The sequence below is a fragment of the Capsicum annuum genome, chromosome 1 (assembly GCF_002878395.1).
Source record: "Capsicum annuum cultivar UCD-10X-F1 chromosome 1, UCD10Xv1.1, whole genome shotgun sequence".
Lineage (NCBI taxonomy): Eukaryota > Viridiplantae > Streptophyta > Magnoliopsida > Solanales > Solanaceae > Capsicum > Capsicum annuum.
In genome coordinates this window covers 200,144,411-200,165,960 of record NC_061111.1, presented here as the reverse complement: position 1 = coordinate 200,165,960, position 21,550 = coordinate 200,144,411, and the positions used below count along the sequence as shown (strand labels likewise).

The window sequence follows — 21,550 nt, the reverse complement described above, 5'->3', positions numbered from 1 at the left end:
ATAATACAGTTGAATGTTAATTTAACAATTTGACCTAAATTCTCTATCAAGTTGTCTGACTACTTGCATTAAATATGCTTAATTTTTAAAATTAAACTGATGGATGGAGAATGAATCATGTCCGCACTTAGCTATATTAGGCATATAATGATCAATTTTCTGTTTATCTCTGATAAAAAAAAACTTCTTAATTTTCAAGTCTCAAATTATATCTCCTTTCATTATTATGAACCATACATAAACCTAGTCATTCCTTATGTTAGATGGTCTATGAAAATTTAAAATTTCCAAAGGAAAAAAGCAAAAAATGCTGAAGATAAATATTTCATTTACCCTCAAAAAGGAAAAATGAAAGACAAAAAAGAGGGAAAAAGCGGTTTCTGGTTTTCATATTAACGAAAATGTTTCCCCTAAAAGATAATTATTAATATATTTTGTTGAAAGATAAGTGATTTTTTTACTTATTTCTTATGTTTGATAAATAAGTAGAAAATATACCAAAAAAATAGGTCTCCGACCTTAATATACAAGTTTATTTAGATCTTAATTACTCTAACCTTATTAAAATATAAAAGTTATTTTCGATAGACTCTCGACTCGAGTAAAACATATTAAAAATAGTTTGAAAGAGGGAATACGAAAATGAAAACAACAACAACGAAGAAATAGAGCGCTGCTACCTTGCATACAAACAAAGAATAACAAACTTGTGTACTAATCCAAAAATAGAAAATACAGAGGATAGCCATAATCGAACGAACAACAGAATACAAGAATTAGTCTTAATGAGAGAGTTAATAGCTTAAACGGCCATTTAACTTTAGACTTTTATCTCAGAAAGTCACTTAATTTTGAATTTTAATCTGAAAATTACTCAACTTTAGATGTTTTACCCAGAAAGTTACCCAACCCATTTTATTATTTTTTAAACTAATTTTTGCTTATGTGGATTTTTTTTAATAACAAAATTCTAAAAGATATAAAATATTCATTTAATGACCCTTTTACTCTTTCGTTCATTCCTCTTTCTTTCATTTGATACCTACATTTAAAACAATTTAAGATCATAAAATTTTAAAAAAATTCTTTTACTTTTTAAACTACGTGCAAATAAAATTAAGGCAAATAAATTGAAACGAGAAAAAAATTAATTTTTAAGTACCCATTTTATATTTCAAAAAATAATTTATAGTCACACAAATTAAATATTTGCACTACAATTTATTTAAAACACATTAATATCTATACTTAATTTTAAAACCACAAGTTTTATTAGTATTATTTTATTTCTTACATTTCGCATCCAGTTAGATAGTAATTAGAAGCTCCTTCTATTTGTCAAAAGGTACCAGTACAAAGGTAATCGTTTAAATATTACTGCTTTCATTTCTTTTTATATGTTTTCTTTCCTTTTTAAAGGCAAATGTATAAATTTTGATCAATATTTTAAAATGTATTTCTTAATCTAATCAAAAAATTAAAAATTGCAATCTGTTGTGTTTTTCATATAGTTTTTTAATAGCTAAATTTTAATTTTAAAGAACTAAATTAATCTAATCTAATTTAGCCTCAAAACTTAATTAAATTGACTTACGAAATACGTATGGAGCATATAAAAAAATGAAGGGTGTAACGAACAAGTCTGGACTTTACGAAAAGGATATGATCCCTTTAATAATGTTTTTTTATATATTAAAAACCCCTAGCAAACAGTTGAGTTTCAAATGAAAGAAAGGGTAAAAGGGTCGTTAAATGGATATTTTATATTTTTCAGAATTTTGTTATTAAAATAAATTTTACAAAAGTAAAAATTAGTTAAAAAAATAATAAAATGGGTTGGGTGACTTTCTGAGTAAAACATCTAAAGTTGAGTGACTTTCTGAATAAAGTTCAAAGTTAATTGACTTTCTAAAATAGAAATTCAAAGTTTAGTGATCGTTTAAGTTATTAACTCCTACTATCAGTAAGAGAGTAGGTACCAAGACACCTACCTATTCTACTCACAGGAAAGCGAGAGAACTCTCAACCACCAACTAACCTTCTTTTCATTAGATAAGTCATTTTTCTAATTTTTTAGAAACTTATTTTCTTACAAAAATATTTCCTAAAATTTTAATGAGCGTAAAACATGAATCCAATATATATTTGAACTTTGAACCTCAATTAGGTGAATTTTAAATCCATTCAATCACCAAGCCAATCTCTAGTCTTATGTCTCGGGTTCATCCACCTTATCCCCCCCACCCCAAACAACAATAACGACAACATCAACAATAAAGAAATAAACAAAAAAACATAAAAAAAAATGATACTGACAATAAGGCTTCTTAAGTTCTCCAAACATATGACTCTTTTTTTTTTTTTTTTTCTGCATATTTTAATCTTGTTTTAATTTCATTACCGTCCTAACCAAACTTATTAGTGGAAAATCCAAAACTTCTCCTTTCAATTACGTTAAATTTCTAATTCAACAGGAAGAATGATTGCCTATTAATATAAACACGACTATTCACGGAGTTGAAGATGCAAAATTATTTTTTTTTGGGACAACACTAGTATTTTTTAAACTCAGGGTCAGAGGTTTCTGAATATCATACATTAGATAATGGATCATTAATTATCATCATGACATGTTTTCTTTCTTTTTCTAATATGAAAGATGTATTCTCTTAACCTATCTTTTGTTGTTTCCTTTTTCCCTTGATTATTCTAAATATTATTCTTATCGAAAGCAATATTATTTAAATCGTATTCCTAACCCCACCCCCCACCACACACAACCTCTTCATTAAACTATTTGCAATATTTGAAAACTTAATATGTACCAAACTTTCCCACTTTCTCTCTCTTTGTTCTCCATTTCTTCTCAATATCCTCCACTAAGTTCTCTCTTTACTTTTCTATTCGCTCCTAGGGTTTGAAATTCTCGTGTGTGTGTTTTTCCTCATAAAATATATTTTTCGCTTCAAAAAATATACATATTTTCTGCTCATGGGTATTTTGAAGTTTTAATTTTCCTCATAATTAATCATATCATAGTTTATTATAGCTTAGTGTTCTGTTCACTACTTTTGTTGTTGTTATTGTTCTCATTTATGGCTGGTTTGGACTTAGGTTCAGCTTCTCATCATCGTTTTCTCCCTCATCATCTCCAAAGACCACACGATCCTCAAGATGAGGAAATCAATCGGAACAATAATCAATTTTCCGATGACAACAACAACAACAGCGATAATAATAGCCCGTCTCATCATCAACAAGGGGGAGATATTGTAGCACGCAGACCAAGAGGCCGGCCAGCAGGCTCGAAAAACAAGCCTAAGCCTCCCGTGATAATAACACGGGAGAGCGCAAACGCGTTGCGTGCGCATATTTTAGAAGTGAGTAGTGGACATGACGTGTTTGAATCGGTAGCAAATTACGCTAGAAAAAGGCAAAGGGGAATATGTATACTGAGTGGGAGTGGTACTGTGAATAACGTCACCATACGGCAGCCAGCAGCTGCCGGTTCTGTGGTGACGTTACATGGAAGATTCGAGATACTATCGTTATCTGGATCTTTCTTACCACCTCCAGCTCCACCAGGAGCTACTAGCTTGACGATTTATTTATCTGGTGGACAAGGTCAAGTTGTTGGTGGAAATGTTGTGGGTGCACTAATAGCATCAGGACCGGTTATTGTTATTGCTTCTTCATTTACTAATGTTGCTTATGAGAGATTGCCTTTGGATGAAGAGAATGAGTCAATTCAGATTCAGCAACAAGGTGGAGTGTCAACACAAAGTGATAATTTTGCTGATCCATCAAATATTGGACTACCTTTTCTTAATTTGCCACTCAATATGCCAAATGGTGGTCAACTACAAATGGAAAGTGTAGGGGGAGGAGAAGGAGGGTGGATTGGAAATTCAACAAACAGGCCACAATATTAGGTCAGGTTTTATCAAGAATTTTTACCTTTTGATGATGAAAAGATTTCAGAAAAATCTCAATGGATATTATCTATTGTACATTATTAAGCCTGGTTTTCTAGCTACTTTGACTGTTTTGAAAATTTATCCTTATGATTCTTGTGAAAAAAATCCTACTTCTTGTTGTTGTGTTTTTTTTTGGGAACTTCTAAGCTGTCCATTAGAAATATTTCTTGTTTGAGGCTTAATTCATCTAATTTTATTTTTTCAAGTTAATTAGTCTGGTGTGTCAATTTCTTTTAGCAACTTGTTCAGCCATGAAATGATAAGATATATATATATTCATGGGTTTAAATATTATTAAAGGGGAAAGGAGCTTAACGAGCTAAATTAAAATAACTAGTTGCTTATGTTTCTATAAAAATTTAGGTTCTCCCAACCTTATCTCAAATTGATGTCCAACTCCACCTTCTCAAAAAGATGATCAATATAATTAATTAATTTAAGGATATCTTTAGTATTTCTAGATCGAACATATATAAATCCTGTTAAATCTAGTGGTTTTATGAAACTAATAATGTCAAAAAAGAGAATCTATCTAAGATTTCTTGCTAGATCTGTTGATGTATACCACTTCTATAAATATTTTTATGAACAAAAAGCTTTTCATGGAAACTAGTAAACTTTATTATAGATATATGGATACCATCGTTGTTTCTTTTAACTCTTCCAGCTAATTAATTAAGAGAGCAATTAAACTATAGCTAGTGGTTTAATTTCATGGATCCCTGCTAGGGGAACTAATGGACTTTGTGTTAAATAGATATCATCGGAGGATCTTACACTACTAAATAATACTACTACTTGTTGTCAGCAAATCTTGTAGTATAATTTAGCTTGGCTTTTTATTTGAAGTGTCTCTAGGTTGAGTAGAAAAATATGAAGAACTCAATTATATAAACTGATCAGATAAAAGACCCAATTAACAGAAAAGTAGGATTCATAGTGAATTAGCCTTATGTAATTCTTTCTTTTGAAAATAAAAAAAAGAAATTTGGTTCAAAAGATATAACTTCCATTATATATTGATATGCATTACATGGAGATGGAGTGCTATGCTATGCACTACATGTGTTATACTTGTAAGTTTTTTGAGTCCGGAGCCAAAATAGTTAATTTGTACCTAACTTTTTGATCAAAAATTTCAATCGGGACACTTGATCTTGAAAGAAATCAAAAGGGACAAAACGCTTTGGCTGAGCGATTTATCCCGTGAAAGTGCTGGCAGTACTCACAAATCGCTTGGTGGCCAGCGATTTGCAAGTCCCTTGATCACTTGTGCATTTAATCTAAACGTTTAGATTTGCAAGTCACTTGATATAAAAATTAGCCCTTTTGCTGGCTCCTTCAGTTTTATGATCCTACCAAAAAAAATTCTAAATTATCTGTGAAATGCTCATATGCTATCTATCTTATTGTCGTAGATTTATACTTCTTTTCTACTTTCTTGCTTTGTGAAAAAATGGATCTATCACTTTGGTTTGCTTCTCGAGTGTATTGAATATAAGATTTTTTTCTTAGCTGATTAATTTTTATATTAGCCTGCAATCAAAAATTCTTCATACAGAAGGCTAATTATATTAAACCTATTATATTGATTGTCCTCTCCTTTGATCGAATCTTGTAAGAAGCAGATCAATTATAAGTAGAAGCTAAATTTCTGCACTTTCATAATCATGAATTAAGCTTCCGAAATGGCTATAATACTAATTTTATGTGCGATTAATTAAAGCATGAGAATATTTTGTTGTACTTGGTCGCTATGTAGATTTTCATATTTCTAAAGAAAACTTTAATTAGAAGTATTTTCCTAAACTGACTTTATTAATGATACTTTGGAACTGTAAATTAAATTACTACTCTCTCTATTTCATATGGAATGATTGATAGAATTGATATTTCATAGAAAAATGATCGAGATCATAAAGTCTTGAAAGACTGAGCACCGACTAGCAAGATTGGGAGGGTTAGTGTCCTCTTAACAAGCAATACCTTCGTCGAAGAAAGAAGGGGCCGGGAACACAAGAAATTTTCTTACGCCTAGGCCTAATTCCATCGATGAATCATTAGCGAGACTAATCTAATCTTATGCAACCTAGCTACTCACCACTAGAAAAAAACGTTCTAATTTAGCTATATGTTTTAATTACTAAATTAACATTATTAATAATATTTTAGAAATTCAATTACTACTATTTTCTCTGTATTCCCTCCGTGTGTCTTTACTTGTCAAGTCAATATAAAATATTACAAGTAAAAGCAACAAGGTTTTAGTAAAAACTTGTCCCACATTCATCATCATCAAAATAAGATGGGATCGAATGTAAGGTAGCACAAGATGGTAGCTTGCTTGGTAACTTCATTTGCCAAAATTTGTTTTATGAATTACTTTGATAGTGCAAAAGCATTCTTTTCTTGTATTCACTTGCCGATCTTTCTCTTTGAATCTTTTCAAAAGAAAAGATGCAGTATCATTATTGTGCGGAGGATTAGGGATGGCAATGAGGCGAGCTGGCTGCGGGATGGGACGGATTTTAGGATATGCAGGACGAGATGAGTTAAATTAGTCTTTAAAGGAATTCACATGGGGCTTTGAGGGTTGCCAATTATTAATAGTCAAAGTTACATAAATTTCAATCATTTTGGTGCTAATTACTTTTATCTTAGTTTTTTTAAAATTACTAAAAAAAAATTCAGACATCACATTCTTTCGTATACATCACTTAATTTTACACCAATGCATCACATTTTTTGGATACATCACTTAATTTTATACAGATACATCGCATTCTATACGTATGCATCACATTCTTTCAGACCATCACTTAATTTTACACAAATACAGTATATTTTTTCGGATACATCTCATATTTTTACACGGATACATTACATTCTTTAGTGATGTTTGATGTATCTGAGTTTTTAAGTAAAATTAGAAATTTTAGAAATTATTTAAAAGGGTTAAAATTTTAAATAGTTAGAATAAGATTTGTGTTAGGTTGTTATTTTTCTTTATTAATACTGTGCCGATGAAAAGATCAAAACCGTTTGTTTTTGTTTTGTTAGCGTTAGAACTCAAATTAACAAATTCAAACAGTCATTATTTAGTAACCGTAAAAATTACCAACAAATGAATTGGAAACAGAGTTATTTTACAATGAGAATTAAAACAGAACATTGTGTAAACAGATCCATTCAAGCAATCATTAACAGCAACAATATCAGCAAATTTGAAACTTTCTAAGGCTTGTTCTTTTTTTTTTTTTTTTAGAACACTAAAAGTGTTACAATATCAAAAATTTTCTTATATTCAAAAATATTTTTTTCTTAAAAACAAAGTAAGGGGGGCGGGTTGAAATGTTTGAGGGTCTAAGCGGAACTTTCTGGGATAAATTTTTCTGTATAACTTGTTTCTAGCATTATTATTGTTACTTTGCATAAAAATTAATTGCCTTAAAGTGCTCGTATCAAGGAAGAGAAGAAAGGATTATACTATTATTCATATCGTGAATTAAAGGTCAATTAAAAAAAATATATTGATGAACTGAGATATCATTAGGAACTTAAAACACAAAAAAGAAAAGAACTGATATGATATCATTTATGACGCTACTATGTAATATCACCAATTAAAAAAAAGTGCAATAAACTCGAAAAGAAGATAATTATGAAGCGTGGAAACAATTTTAGTCATGCAATAACTACGATTGAAAGTTCCCTTAATATTTTTAGATTTTAATTCGGATACTAATGTTTTTTAAAACAATATTTAAAGAATTTACACTCTTACCTTTAAAGTTACTAGACAGTGTGAAAAACAAAATCTACACCGATAGTACATTAGATTAAGACTCTTAAATTTTATATATGGTTAATATTTTTTCCTTAGAGCGAAACTTGATTGTTTGACACTAAAAATTACTTTGCAGAAAAATATTTACTAGTAAAATTTAAATTGTGACATTTTAATTATTAAATTTAATGAGAAATAATAATCTAAACTCTATGAGTTTGTTGTTTCTTCTTCTTCTTCTTTCATTTATATTTTATACAGATAAATATTATTTAGAACAAATATAAAAAATTAAGGATATTAGAATTGTAGAGAGGATGTCGGAATATAAGATTTGAAGGATATCAAAAGCTCAAATCTTAAACTTTCATTTGACATTTTTTCTTGACAATGTTTTGATTTTTTTTAAGATCTCGATCAATAGAATCTAGTGATTTACCACGATTTATGTCTTATTTGAATTCATTATTCTAAACACCACGACTCTATAGAGACATCAATGTAATTTAGTAAAAAAATTTTTAATTTATAAGTGTGTTTGACATTTGATTTGCAATTCTCTATAAGCGAATAATTACATGTATTTTTTGCTTACAGATAAAAGCACGTGAATTAATATGAAAATAATGATGATTTTTTTCACAAAAAAAATCTTTTGATTTTGTTATTTCCTCCTCATATTTTACAAAAAAAAAATGTCACATCAAATCGAGAATTTGCAATCGAGAAGTGAACATATCTCCAATTAATATTTCAATGTAGTAAATTACGAAGGATGACTCAAACCTAGCACAAATTCTTAACCCATTTTAGGGGGATCATTTTATGCAATGGAATAGTGGTGCGAGCATACATACAACATATTTAAAAATTTCAAATAAAATACATTAGATTCTCAACTTAAATCAATTGCATCATAAAAAATTGATGATAATCTGTAAGTCCAAGACATGCAAGTGCTGAAACAGGCAAAATTATGTAGCTCCAAAAAGAAATATAAAACCTAGTTTTCATAAGCAATATATTGCTATCAATTGCAAACATTTCATTAATAAGTCAACATTTCATTAATAAGTTAAAAATATCATTTTGAATATCAACATAAAATATTTAAATTTTATCCCATCTGATTATTAGGAAATGCATAATCGTACTATTTACATCAATAAATTTTCAGACATAAAATCGTGAGATGACAATAGACATGCATAAAATCATTTTGCAAAAGCATCTACTAGAATTAGAAAATATCTCTATTTTGTTTTTATTTTTCATTCGGTGTTCAGTATCCGTATTGGAGTTCAATCAATTTAGATTCGCACCGCATAGGGCTTATTCGGGGGGAAACTCTTCCTATCAAGGATTTTTTCATACCCAGGACTCGAACTTGGGACCTATAATCATTAATCAACGAAAAAGCAACCCAATCTGATACACTACATCCTTTGATGGTAACAATGAAAAGATTCACAAATAGTTTTATCTGTACGTTCTAAACGCATGAGACTTAGTCTTGACATCTGTGAATAATGTTCTAACAATTAATTGAACTGCCTTAATAACAGGTACTATGAGAAAATTCACTTCTTGAAAATATAAAAGTAAAATAAAAAATAATGTGTCAGCTAATAGAACATTTGTATTTTTCAATTAATTTCTTTAAAATCCTAAATTCTGACCTTCTAAGTGGCAAATAGCTAATAGAGTATTTATATCTTTCAATTGATTTCTTTAAAACTCTAAACTCACACCTTCAATGTGGGAGATATCAATGCCATGATTAAATTATTTTTCGACATAGCAAAATTTTTAAATAAAAGAGAATGTATAGAACACATCATTAAATTTTATTAACTATTGAGATGTGTTTTACTAACTATTGTGTGATAGTTTAGATAGTAAATTCACTCTACCAATCATTCAATTATGAAGCTCAAACAATTGAAATAGTTAACTTACTTTTTAAAATAATTTTATGAGAAAAGACATAAAAATATTACTAAAGTTGTCCCAAATTTTTAAAAAGACACTTTAAATTTTTGAGACCCCATAAAATCAATAAAGACCATCATAAATATTCCTTTTGACCTCACATGACATGGAGAGTGTACTTCAATATCCAATAGAACGTGAAACAAGTTTAGAACTTTTTTTTAAAAAAAAAACAACAACATTTGCTTGATTAGAAATATTTTTTAATTACTTTATTTATTTTAATTTATTTTTCAATCCTTTTTTCCCTCTTTGTTTTCTTGATCAGACTCTTCATCATTTTCTTTCATTTTTTCAATATCTTTTTGCTTCTTTTCTTTTTTATTTTTTTTTCTCATTTTTCAAGTTCTTTCACCCTAAGTTTATAATCGATTCATTGCTGTATGTCTGCTATTTATTTATTTTGTTATAAAATTATAATTTTTTATTAAGAAAAATATAAGTTTTAATTTTAAGAAAAGTTCAATTCAACATAATTATATTTGATTTTTAAATTTTATTTTGATGGTAATTCAATGCTGATTTAGAAGTAATTGTGATGACGGAGATGATTAGAACAATATCGATATAAAGAAAAAAATGACCTCAATCATATCTCTCTGTTCACCTTATCTTAGCTTTTTATCTAAATAAAATATATAATAATTAATAATAAAATAGTTAGAGCTATTTAGAAGAGACAAAATAAAATAAAATAAAATAAGAGGAGTTAAGAAGGAGATGATCAAAGTTGAATATTTATCAATGGTGAAAGAGAAAATGGTCAAATACCCCCCAACCTTTATCCCAAATCTCAAGCACGCACTTATAATTTGAGAAGGTCCTATGACCCCTGATCTATTTTAAAATGAAATTATTACCCCTCCAACGCTGACATGACAAAAGAGTATGTTTCACTTTCTTTAAAGAGAGTGAGAACGAAAATATTTTATTAAAAAATTATTTTTAATATTTCTTTAAATAAATATATATAATTTTAATTATTATTTTTATTTCTTCTTCTTCCATTTTTCTTCTTCTCCAATTCTTCTTCTTCTTCAATGGCATCCAAGAATGACAATTAATTTTATTTTTTTCTTCTTCTTCTTCTTCTTCAATTCTCCTTTTTCTTTTTCAATGGCATCCAAGAACCCACCAATGAAAATTATTTTTTTTCTTCTTCTTCAATGGCATCCAAGGACTCATCAATGACATTTCTTTTTATTCTTCTTCTTTTTCAATGGCATCCAAGAACTCGAATTACGTGAGAATGTTGAATCAATTCAGATTGAAAAATAAAGTCACCTGAATTTTGATTTTTTCGGTGCCATCCCTGTCGCGACGTCATTTTGTGAAAATCAAATATTTTTTGGACATTAATTGTTAATTTGATTTTGATAAGATTACATATCGTGAATTCCATATGATTCATTATGCCATTAAAGAAGAAGAAGAATAGAAGAAGAGGAGGAGGAAAAAGAAGATGATGACGTGGCATAACGTGGAATTAATTTTTTATAGTAAAAAAATGATATATGAAGTGGAATTATATGGCATGACATGTGGCAGCGCGTGTAGGCCACAAATCAAAATAAAATCTGGGTATGAGTTTTTAAAGGGGTATATATTCCACTTTAAAATAGTTCGGGGGGTAATAATTTCATTTTAAAATAGTTCGGGGGTATCATAGGACCCTCTCAAAGTATAAGTGTGTAGTTGAGATTTGGGATAAAAGTTGAGGGGTATTTGACCATTTAAAAGAGAATGATGAGGATTTACGGAAGAGAAAAATGGAGGAGAGAGAAAGAAAAAATTTTAAAAAGAAAAATAAAGAAACTAAGAAAAAATATAATAAGAAAATAAATAATATTTAAATGAATTGACACGTAAATATTCATAAATTTTAAGTGACTAGTTGCAAATATGTGACAATTTTATTACTAGTACTAGATATCGATGTTTCGTGCTGGCACGAGCCAAATATATGTTATTTTTCTATCTCACGTTAAATTATTAAAATAATTTTTATTTTTAATTATTGTGATTTATAATATTTTTTTTCTTAAATGATGTTGTTATAATTTTGAGTGTCAGTCAAATGTTTTGTATATTTTTAAAATTTCTTAAGTTGTTAATTATGTGATTTACAATGTTTTTTACAATTATTTTTCAATAATATATGAATATTCTCCCTGTCTAAATTTATGTGGCACGGATAAAATTTCGACAGTCAATCAATTTTTTTTGGAATATATACTTTTATCTTAAGTTTTTAATTATTGTGATTTATAATACTTTTTATTTCATTCAAAATAATATATGTTATTTTATATGTTGCACTGTCCCATCCCAATCTATTGCACTATATAATTTCGACAGTCATTCAAATTTTTTATGTTGACATATCATTTTACATATGTCTCTTTTACCTTTTTATGAAATGTTATCATTTTTTCAATGCTTAGACGATCATAATAATTATTTAGGAGTGATATAGTAAAATCACGATGAAAGCAATGAAGCACACATGTCTTGAGTGACTTGTAATAACTAATTACAGGCGACATAGCAAAATTACTATAAAAATACTTGTATAATAATTAATTAATAGTGGTACAGTAACATTACAACTGAAACAGTTGAAACAGTCATAAATATTTATTTTATTATTTTAATTAAATATTATTATTTTTTAATATGTAAATAATTTATAATATTCAATTAGAGATATAATAATTAATAAGAGATGATATAGTAAAATTTCGATTGAAGCAGCTGAAGCAGACATGTCATAAATGTCAAATTAAATTTTTTAATTAAATATTATTAATTTTATAATATATAAATGACTTATAATAATTAATTAGGGATGATATAGTAAAATTATAGTTGAAACAACTCAATCTCCTGCCTGTTTCAGCTAAACAAACATGTCATAAATATTTATTTTAATTAAATATTATTAATTTTTAATACATAAATAATTTATAATAATTAATTAGGAGTGATATAGTAAAATTACCGTTGAAGCAGAAGCAGACATGAATTCTGCCTGCTTCAGCTACTAAACTCCCTCTTATAAATAAGAGATTTTATGTATTTACTTTAATTTTATCTAGGAAAAATGACACTTTATAACACTTTTTAAAATAAATAGCCAAAGTTTGAAAACTTTTCAAAAAGTGGTTAGTCGAATATACTATTTCCGCTTTATAGCCTTTTCCTAATTTGGGTCATTTTGGCCTACGTAGTTCATATACAATACTGATACAGTCTATATACAATACCGATACAGTATTCAACTTGGGAAATTCAACCCTTTTAAAAATATTTGATTTTTTTTTACTATAAATTTTTTAATTGATCAAATATCATGCTTTTTTTTATTGTTTAGAAACAATAATTAAATTATATAAAAATAATATAATTATTAAATAGAATATATATCTATATAAGATATATGTATAGAAATTGTATAGTTTTATCAAATATGTATATGTATAAAATATATAAAAAAAATATATAGAAAATGTATGAAAATTATAAAATTGTTGTAGAAAGCTTGTTAAAAAAGTATAATTATTGTATAAATTGTGTATAAAAATATATAATTTTTATATAGAATATTTATATGTATAAAAACTGTATAGAAAATGTAAATTGAAAAGGCTAGAAAGTGAAATCTATTATAAAACAAAAAAGAATAAAGAAGAAGAGTAGAGAGAATAGAGAGAGTGATTCTTATTTCTTCTCTTGAGGGAAGAGAGATCATTAGATTGTAAATACAATGAACAAAACCCCTTTATTTATTGGGAAAATTTACTCCTAGTCTGAGTAAAAGACGGATGCTTCAAATCCTAATAGATATCAAAGTAGATCTTGATAGAAATTCACTATAATGTAAATACATTTATAACACTCCCCATTGAATGTCTAATTGGTAGATAATGTGCCTCGTTAAAATCTTACTAGAAAAAACCCAATAGGAAAAAAAATCTAGTGAAGGAAAAAGAGTACACATCTCTAATAATACGCATTTCGGCTGCCTCATTAAAAACCTTACAAGGAAAACCCAGTGGGATAAAACATCGTAAGGGAAAAAGAGTACAACGCGTATTAAATCCCCCTAATAAGAACATCCTTGGCCTTTGCATCTCGATCTTGTGCATCTTCTTGAAAGTTGCAATTGGAGAAGATTTGGTGAATAAATCAGTCACATTATCAATTGAACGAATCTGCTGCACGTTAATATCATCATTCTTTTGTAGCTCATGTATGTAGAAAAGCTTTGGCAAAATGTGTTTTATTCTATCTCCATTTATGAATCCTCCCTTAAAATGTGCTATGTATGTTGAATTATCTCTATATAAAATTGTGGATAGATTGTCATATTTCACACCATATTTTTCTCGAACGAGATGCATCATGGACCTCAACCATACATATTCTTAGCTTGCTTCATGAATAGTTATTATCTCAGCATGATTCGATGAAGTGGCTACAATAGACTGCTTGTATATCTCCAAGATATGACAGTACCACCACATATGAACACATAGCCTATTTGAGACCGAGCTTTATGCGGGTCAGATAAGTACCCAACATCAGCATGACCAATAAGATCGGGACTGCAATCTTTAGAATAGAACAAGCTCATGTGTTTTATCCCATTTTGATGTCTCATAGTAGGAGCAAAAATATACCTTGCTAACAAATTGACTGAAAGTCTATAGGCCTTGTAGTATTTGCAAAGTACATGAGTGCATCAATTGCACTTGGATATGGTACTTCATAACCAATCCAATTCGATATATTTCGAATTTCAGCAAATAATCTATTACTTTGAAAACTCTCCAAGAGTTCCAATGATGTTCAAGCAATAAGCTTATACAATATAAGGATTATAAATAAGTTTCCCAGAAACTTTTATATGCTTCAAGCAGTTTGAATCCTTAAAAGTTTTCACATAAGTTTTGTCAAGTGACAATATTCAACATTTCATGAGTGACATCTTTAAGTGTCTGGATTGCAAATCAAATAAGTTTTAAGCTTACCAAAATTCATCTTTCATGTCACTTGATAAATGTTTCTATGTCAGCATGCTTAAATACACGTAGAATTCAGATCCTCGTAATCTTTCACAATATTGCGCCAATATTGTGTCAAAGATATTGATGATATATCATTTTGTATCGGTTCACAATGCGACATAACATTTCAGATCTCTTCACTTCATTATTTTCAGGTACATGAATCTCTCATAAGGTTTCATGAAGTGATATGTCGCAGGCTCTTCAAGAGCTCATTGCCTTCTTATTATGATTATTTGCTCTTTATTTTTCAAGGACTATTTCATTTAGAATCGATCAGTCTATCACGCTTCACGCATGCATAGACTTTGTCCTTTAGGAACACAAAATAAGAGCACTTGCGCTTAATATGAGATGCTTTCAGCATTTGACTTGAATTATCTTTTGGATGAGGATATGGTGATAATTTCTAACATATTTCATAGCACTTATAATCTCCTCATTATGTTAGGAAAACTAACATACATCCTCTACTTCTTTGAGGAATCCATCGTTGTGCATTATGGTATATTCATTAATCATATACCGCACATTAAAATTATTATATGGAATAATTGGTTCCCGACCTTGAACCAATTGAGAGGGAAGAAATAATCATAATTTATTGGTCTAATGCATACAAATGCTATTGCAATGTATCATATTTCAGATTAATACATTAAGTTTTGTTCTCATTAATAATGGTTTAGATATTTATCGAAGCCATTCAATGCTAAACCATCATCATCAAGATGAATTATCTTGATTACACAATCTGAAAATCATGCTCAATTTATATTGAACAAGTAACTTTATGAATATCAAACGTAGGTTGACCATGCATGTACATGTGATCATCTTATTGATGCATCTTTTCAACATATCACATGATAGGTGAGCGACCCCTTATTCACCTTTTATAATTTTCAGATTTGAAGGGATCCAATCCCAATATTAGTTGGTCCAACCAACTTGTCATGAGAACAAATGACATAAACAATTCTTGAAGAATCTTCTTGTTCTTCAATACATGCACATCTTCGAGATGTCACAATCGTTCATATCAATTTATGAACTTTTATTCTAGTAAACTCCAAGTTTACTATGACATGTACTTTTTCTTTAGTAAATTTCAGATTTACTATTACACGAATAAATTTTAAATTTACTACTTCAGAAGTAGATTTCAAAATTATTCAACCTCTTTCGAAGGTGAGTTGTGATCAAGTTCACGTTTGCATTAATAAGTTTCTCATTCCCCAGGAATGAAATATAATCATGCCTTAAGTCTATCAAATTATGATAGCTTATAACCTCTTTCAAGATTTTGCTACTTCAGAAGCAAATCGAGGCATATATATAATGTAGAGATTTTTTCTCTAGCATATCTTATAATCATATAAGCGTGTGAAAATATTATCACTTTTGATGATCATTATCATATTGTCCCTCCACGCGTATATTCGTACATTTAATCACTTGTCTTATTTCAGACATATTATGCACTGTTACCACATACACCTCAAGAATGAAGTAAGTTGTCATATTTCAGACTTATCATATATTGTTACCACATTCACTTCATGGAATGAAGCATATTCAATGGATCGAATTTCATGAATTTTCATCAAATACCCATTATTTTGCCTTAGCCATCATAATATATCAATATGGTGCATTGAGATTCAAACTCAACGTCTTATCCATATAAAAACGTCTTAGACATAAATCGATAGGACTTGAACCCAACATATTATCATCTCTTTTAATAATATTGTTCTTGAAAAATAAATTCAAAATATAAATGGTTCCAAACTAATTATTTTTCCTCAAATTCAACAATAATTATATTATGAATAGCAAAAGACAGATAACATAAGGAATTACTAATCTTGAAATTACCTTTAGATTTATAATCTCACCTTCTTTGACAGAATCTCATGTTGATAATCTAAATTAGTTAGAGACTTGAAAACTTGTGTAGCCACGTACGAACAGATCTCAATCAGTAAGAGACTTCGTACAGATCTCAATTGGTAAGAAGCTTCATGCTGATAATGTGTTATAAAATAAGAAAGAATAAAGAAGAGTAGAGAGAATAGAGAATAATTCTTATTTTTTTTCTCGAGGGATGAGAGATCATCACATTATAAATACAATGAATAAAGCCCCTCTATTTATAGAAAAATTTACTTCTAGTCTGAGTAAAAGACGGATGCTTCAAATCTTAATAGATATCAAAGTATATTTTGATAGACATTAAATTATATGACTATTTTTATGAAAATAATTTAATTTGAAATGGTGTTTCTGTTTTTTCTCCTTTTATTTACTCATATGTGAATGTTGAGCCCAAATATCAAATTGGTAAATTCTTTTCCAAAAATATTTATTCCTCATGTTCCTCTTCCGCCATACCTCACCATGTCCTTCCAAAACAGAGAGGCGATACAATCGGAGCTTGCTCGGTTTCCTTTATCAACTCAACTTCTCAAATGATTTTTCTCTATTGAAGGTTCAATTTTTCGCCCTATATCCTTTTGGTTCCTTTTATTTTTATTGTGATATTTTGTTTATATGATTCTAATTTTCTATTTTCTTAGATATCCGATTTGATTATTGGATGGAAAATATTTTATGTTACTGATTTAACATCAATTTGCATTCGTGTGAGTCATATATCTGGTAAGCAGTTTAGTTTAGTCCGGGCATTTTAATCTGTTTCGGTCGAATGTAGTGGTACCGATTGCATACATTGAATTGGTACGCATAATTTTAGGCTCGTTTAATATCGGTTAGTTCTAGATACACTCATGTGTTACTAAATTGCACTTAATACCTTGGTATTATTGAAATCCTACACACTCATTTTCGATTTATATATAGTACTACTAGTTAATTTATACTATGGACAACATTGTGTTTATCTTCAATCTCATCCTTACCTACTTGCTCGAACGACCTCAGTGCAAGTTTCTTCTTCTCTTTGGGATCAAAAGCACTGGATTCGACAAGTGAGGCTTACTCGAGCGATTGGACACTTTCATCATTAAAACTGATCGGTTGAGGGTTCGAGTCACGCGGGAGGATAAATGAGAATACTATCGATCCTCTAGAAGGTTTACATAACTAGTGTCTAGACTTATCTATCTATGAAGCCTCTGACATAACATGATTAAAATGTTTTATCCGGACAAGGCTGATACAAGATCGACTAAGGAGACACAAAACAAACACCAAAACAGTCCACAAGTTGGTAGAACCGAGGACCCCTTTGGTGATCACTCTCGGATTCACTACAACAACAACGAAAACACAATAACAACAAGATATTAAGGTGTTCAACACCTCTAAAAATATGAGCCAACAAACTAGATTAACAACACAAGCACAAGACAAGAAGAACACAAAGTCTCGGTTTTGGGACACCAAACCCGAGAGTGAACAACAACAATAATGAAATAGATAGATAGATAGATAGGTAACTTGACATACAAATGTACAAACACTATGAACCTAAGTGTATATTAAACACAAAGACCCAAGAATTCATACAAGTAACATCAAGCTCTACGGTGACTTCAAGGGAACGGGATTCCCAAGCAACCAACATTTCAAAACTAGCACCAACACAAGTGATATCTACACTTGTTTACAAGGAATCCACCTTGCAAGACTGTCTCTCTAGAGCTCTCAAAATATCATCAAAGTTATGAGAAAATGACCTAATATGTTCTATTTATAGCTTAGGTTACAACTTATTACAAAATGACTAAAATGCCCTTAATGAGCCATGGCAAAGGGGCGGCCTTGGAGTGTGCATATTGGATGGCTTTGGAGTGTTGGGACTTGTTCTCTACACTTCAAAGCTTGTTCCATTGGTTGGGCAGTCACCCGAGCTCGAGTCTTTACGTATTGGTCCACAATCACGATCGTACTTGTATCAAAGGCTCCCAGCATATCCATAAGATAAGCAAAACTGACAATAAAAGACTACAACCCAAGAGCAAGTGGGGATCACCAATAGTTGAAAGTGTGAATACTAATGTACAACCCTATCATCCTGAGTGTATTCCGAAATGCAACACCCCTGGCTAAAGGAATGTAAGTACATGTGAAATAGTACTCGTATGCAATACGTAATAGAGTGAAACATAAGAAATATATGAACTAGAAGGGCAACCAAAGAACATAAATAATACATGGAAAAGAATCAAAGGGATTAAATCATTAGGTTGACCTTAACATTTGCATCTTTAATCATGAGTTAGTTCATTATGTTTCTTAGTTTACTGATATATCAAGCATGTGAGCACATGAAGTCTAATATCAGTTCAATTGGTTAAGCCATCCAATACTTTATCGAGGTATGGGACATACATATCATAGCGCTAGCATTTGGATCCATATAATATCATATCCACTAGGGTATAACAAAGAGGAATCACTAAAAAGTACGGTACGACCCCTATCCTATGTTGGGATACGTAGTTTTGGGCGAGTGTTAATAAGACTCATGACTTCTTGGTTATCATAATGATAGTTTGTTTCATCATCATGTTCATCATATCGTAAAATCATAAAGATCATCCTTTTGTAGAAAAACATAATTAATGATTCATCGTATTTTCACGGTGACAACAATGAAACTCATAGAATAGGTTTCTCCGTAGAATCTAGGAATATCGCAAGGGATTCATGATGTTTGTAATGAATTTATATGAACGGTACGTACATTTCATATTTGAACCCTAACCATTTTATTGAGGAGAAGTCCTGGTGCACGAAGAAACTTAATCGTGGGAAGAACAAAACTTCCCACAAGAAGAGATTAGCCTCATACCTTAATCGCTCCAATACAATGGAAGTAAACTCTAACTTTGAAGAGGAACTCTAAATATCTGTTCTTGAACCTTGAGAATGATTTTCTTGAAAATCATAAGAATCTAGTGTCGAATCTTTGTCAGAAACCATATCTAATTGTTAGAAACACCTAAAATCATAGTATAAGCTTACCTTGGTGTGGGAGGAATAAGAGAGAAAATTGTAGTTCTATGGCTTGGAAAATTGAAGAATGAATGAAAAATCCAGAAAATGTGCATTCATTATAACTGCTTTGGGCCACTTACTGCCAGCCTGGATGCCATGTGTGGTTTGTAAATATCAGTAATGGTCCATTGGTTGGACATACATAGGCATCAGGTCCTTATCACTAGCTTCGAAAATTGGCTTGGTCAAGTATGGCTCATGTATGCATCGTGAATCCCACTTAAGGCCCATATGTGAACTCCGATAAATTTGGTAACTCATTCATTGTTCTATGTGCGGTCTTAGATGCCACTTATGGTCCATAGGTTGCTTGTACATTGTACCCATGCCTAAAAAAATAGCTCAACTTTGCGGAGGTTGCAACCACGACACCGTGTACTGTCCATAGATTCGTCTTATGGCCATACATGCTCTCCATTCTTAGAATCTTTAAGATCCCAATAGTAGTTCCTGCATTGGTCACTGTATGGACCATAAGTACGGTCTGTAAGTTCAGTAAAGTGGTCGTAGATCACTTATACGACTCGTGGGTGATATGTACGATCCATTCTTCCACACAAAATTTCCAAAAACTCGTTCTTCCAATTCTGTATCACTCCCACGCTTGTGCATCAACATAACATAAACGCTTGTGCATCAACATAACATATTGACATTGGGTTTTAACTCATATGTATGGCTATATTCTTTTGGTTTGGGTCGAGTTATTCTCTTTCCATCGGTCAAGCTTTAGCCAGGAGGTACAAGTTTTAAATAGTTTTATGTATGACATAATTTTTAACTAGAATTATGGGATTGATAAATTGTTTGAGTAAATAAAGGAAATTTTTGTTTTTCTAATCATAGTTAGAACCTTGTTTTGAATTATTAAATCTCAACCTTTACTTCTTAATTATGACAAGGAATTTGGGAAAATGAAGAGAATGAGTAACGAAGAGGAGCCTCATCTTGGATCCCAAGATGATTAGATTTTAACTTGGTTACTATGAAGGAAGAAAATCTTATCTGAGTATAATATATATTTTCATTTAATAAATAATTAGTAAGAGAATATGCAACTAATTTCTCTTCTTCTTGAATACTTTTCTTTAAATGAATAAAATTTCTCTTTTTCTCTCCCCACTATGTGTAAATACATAGTTTTGATCATTGTTTTGTGCAATTATTTCATATTGATTCATCTCAAAAGTAATTTAGAAAAATTTCAATGGAAGTCGAGTGACAGGTTGATGAGTATTAGGCAGTAACAAAAATAAATTTAAGTGGAAATTTATTTTTAATATATTTTAAAGGAGCTTAATATCCCCAAAATGTGGTTTCTTCCAAAATTAAAGAAAATAAAATTGTGCTCCTATAAGCTCTTCAACTACTATAATCATATATGTATATCACTATTTAATATTCAATAAATATTTGTGTTTTAAAAAAATTAACCGTTAAATTGATTATTTTTTTATGCATATTCAAATATTGTCGAAATTGATATTTCAAATTTCTTAGCCAACATTTGAAATGTTCGCTTGTTTCAAGGTTAGGATAAGATCGGAGCCATAAACTACCTATATTTCAAGATGGTAATGTCTATCTTGGTAAAGTTTGACGACAATTGGCCAGGATACGATCAAAGCCATAGACTACCTATATTTTAAGATGATAACACCTAACCTGGTATCTAATACACCTTTATTTAGTTTCAT

General features: G+C 29.9%; 1 protein-coding gene and 1 long non-coding RNA gene across 5 annotated transcripts in view; both read left to right on the top strand.

Moving 5' to 3' along the window:
* Positions 1–2,839: 2,839 nt before the first annotated feature.
* LOC107857187 (AT-hook motif nuclear-localized protein 23) lies at positions 2,840–4,116 on the top strand. The gene has a single exon (XM_016702126.2). It carries the CDS (start codon positions 3,096–3,098, stop codon positions 3,930–3,932), a length of 837 nt encoding a protein of 278 aa, XP_016557612.2. The 5' UTR covers positions 2,840–3,095; the 3' UTR covers positions 3,933–4,116.
* A 13,046-nt stretch (positions 4,117–17,162) lies between these two features.
* The window catches only part of LOC107844041, a 33,329-nt gene continuing 28,941 nt past the window's right edge, over positions 17,163–21,550 (top strand). For 2 of the 4 annotated variants that reach the window (XR_007047625.1, XR_001666548.2), the window contains exon 1: positions 17,178–17,319. This is a non-coding gene — a long non-coding RNA (uncharacterized LOC107844041). Of the gene's footprint in view, positions 17,320–21,550 lie in introns of all 4 variants that reach the window. The other 2 variants (XR_007047626.1, XR_001666547.2) reach the window with 2 other exon arrangements.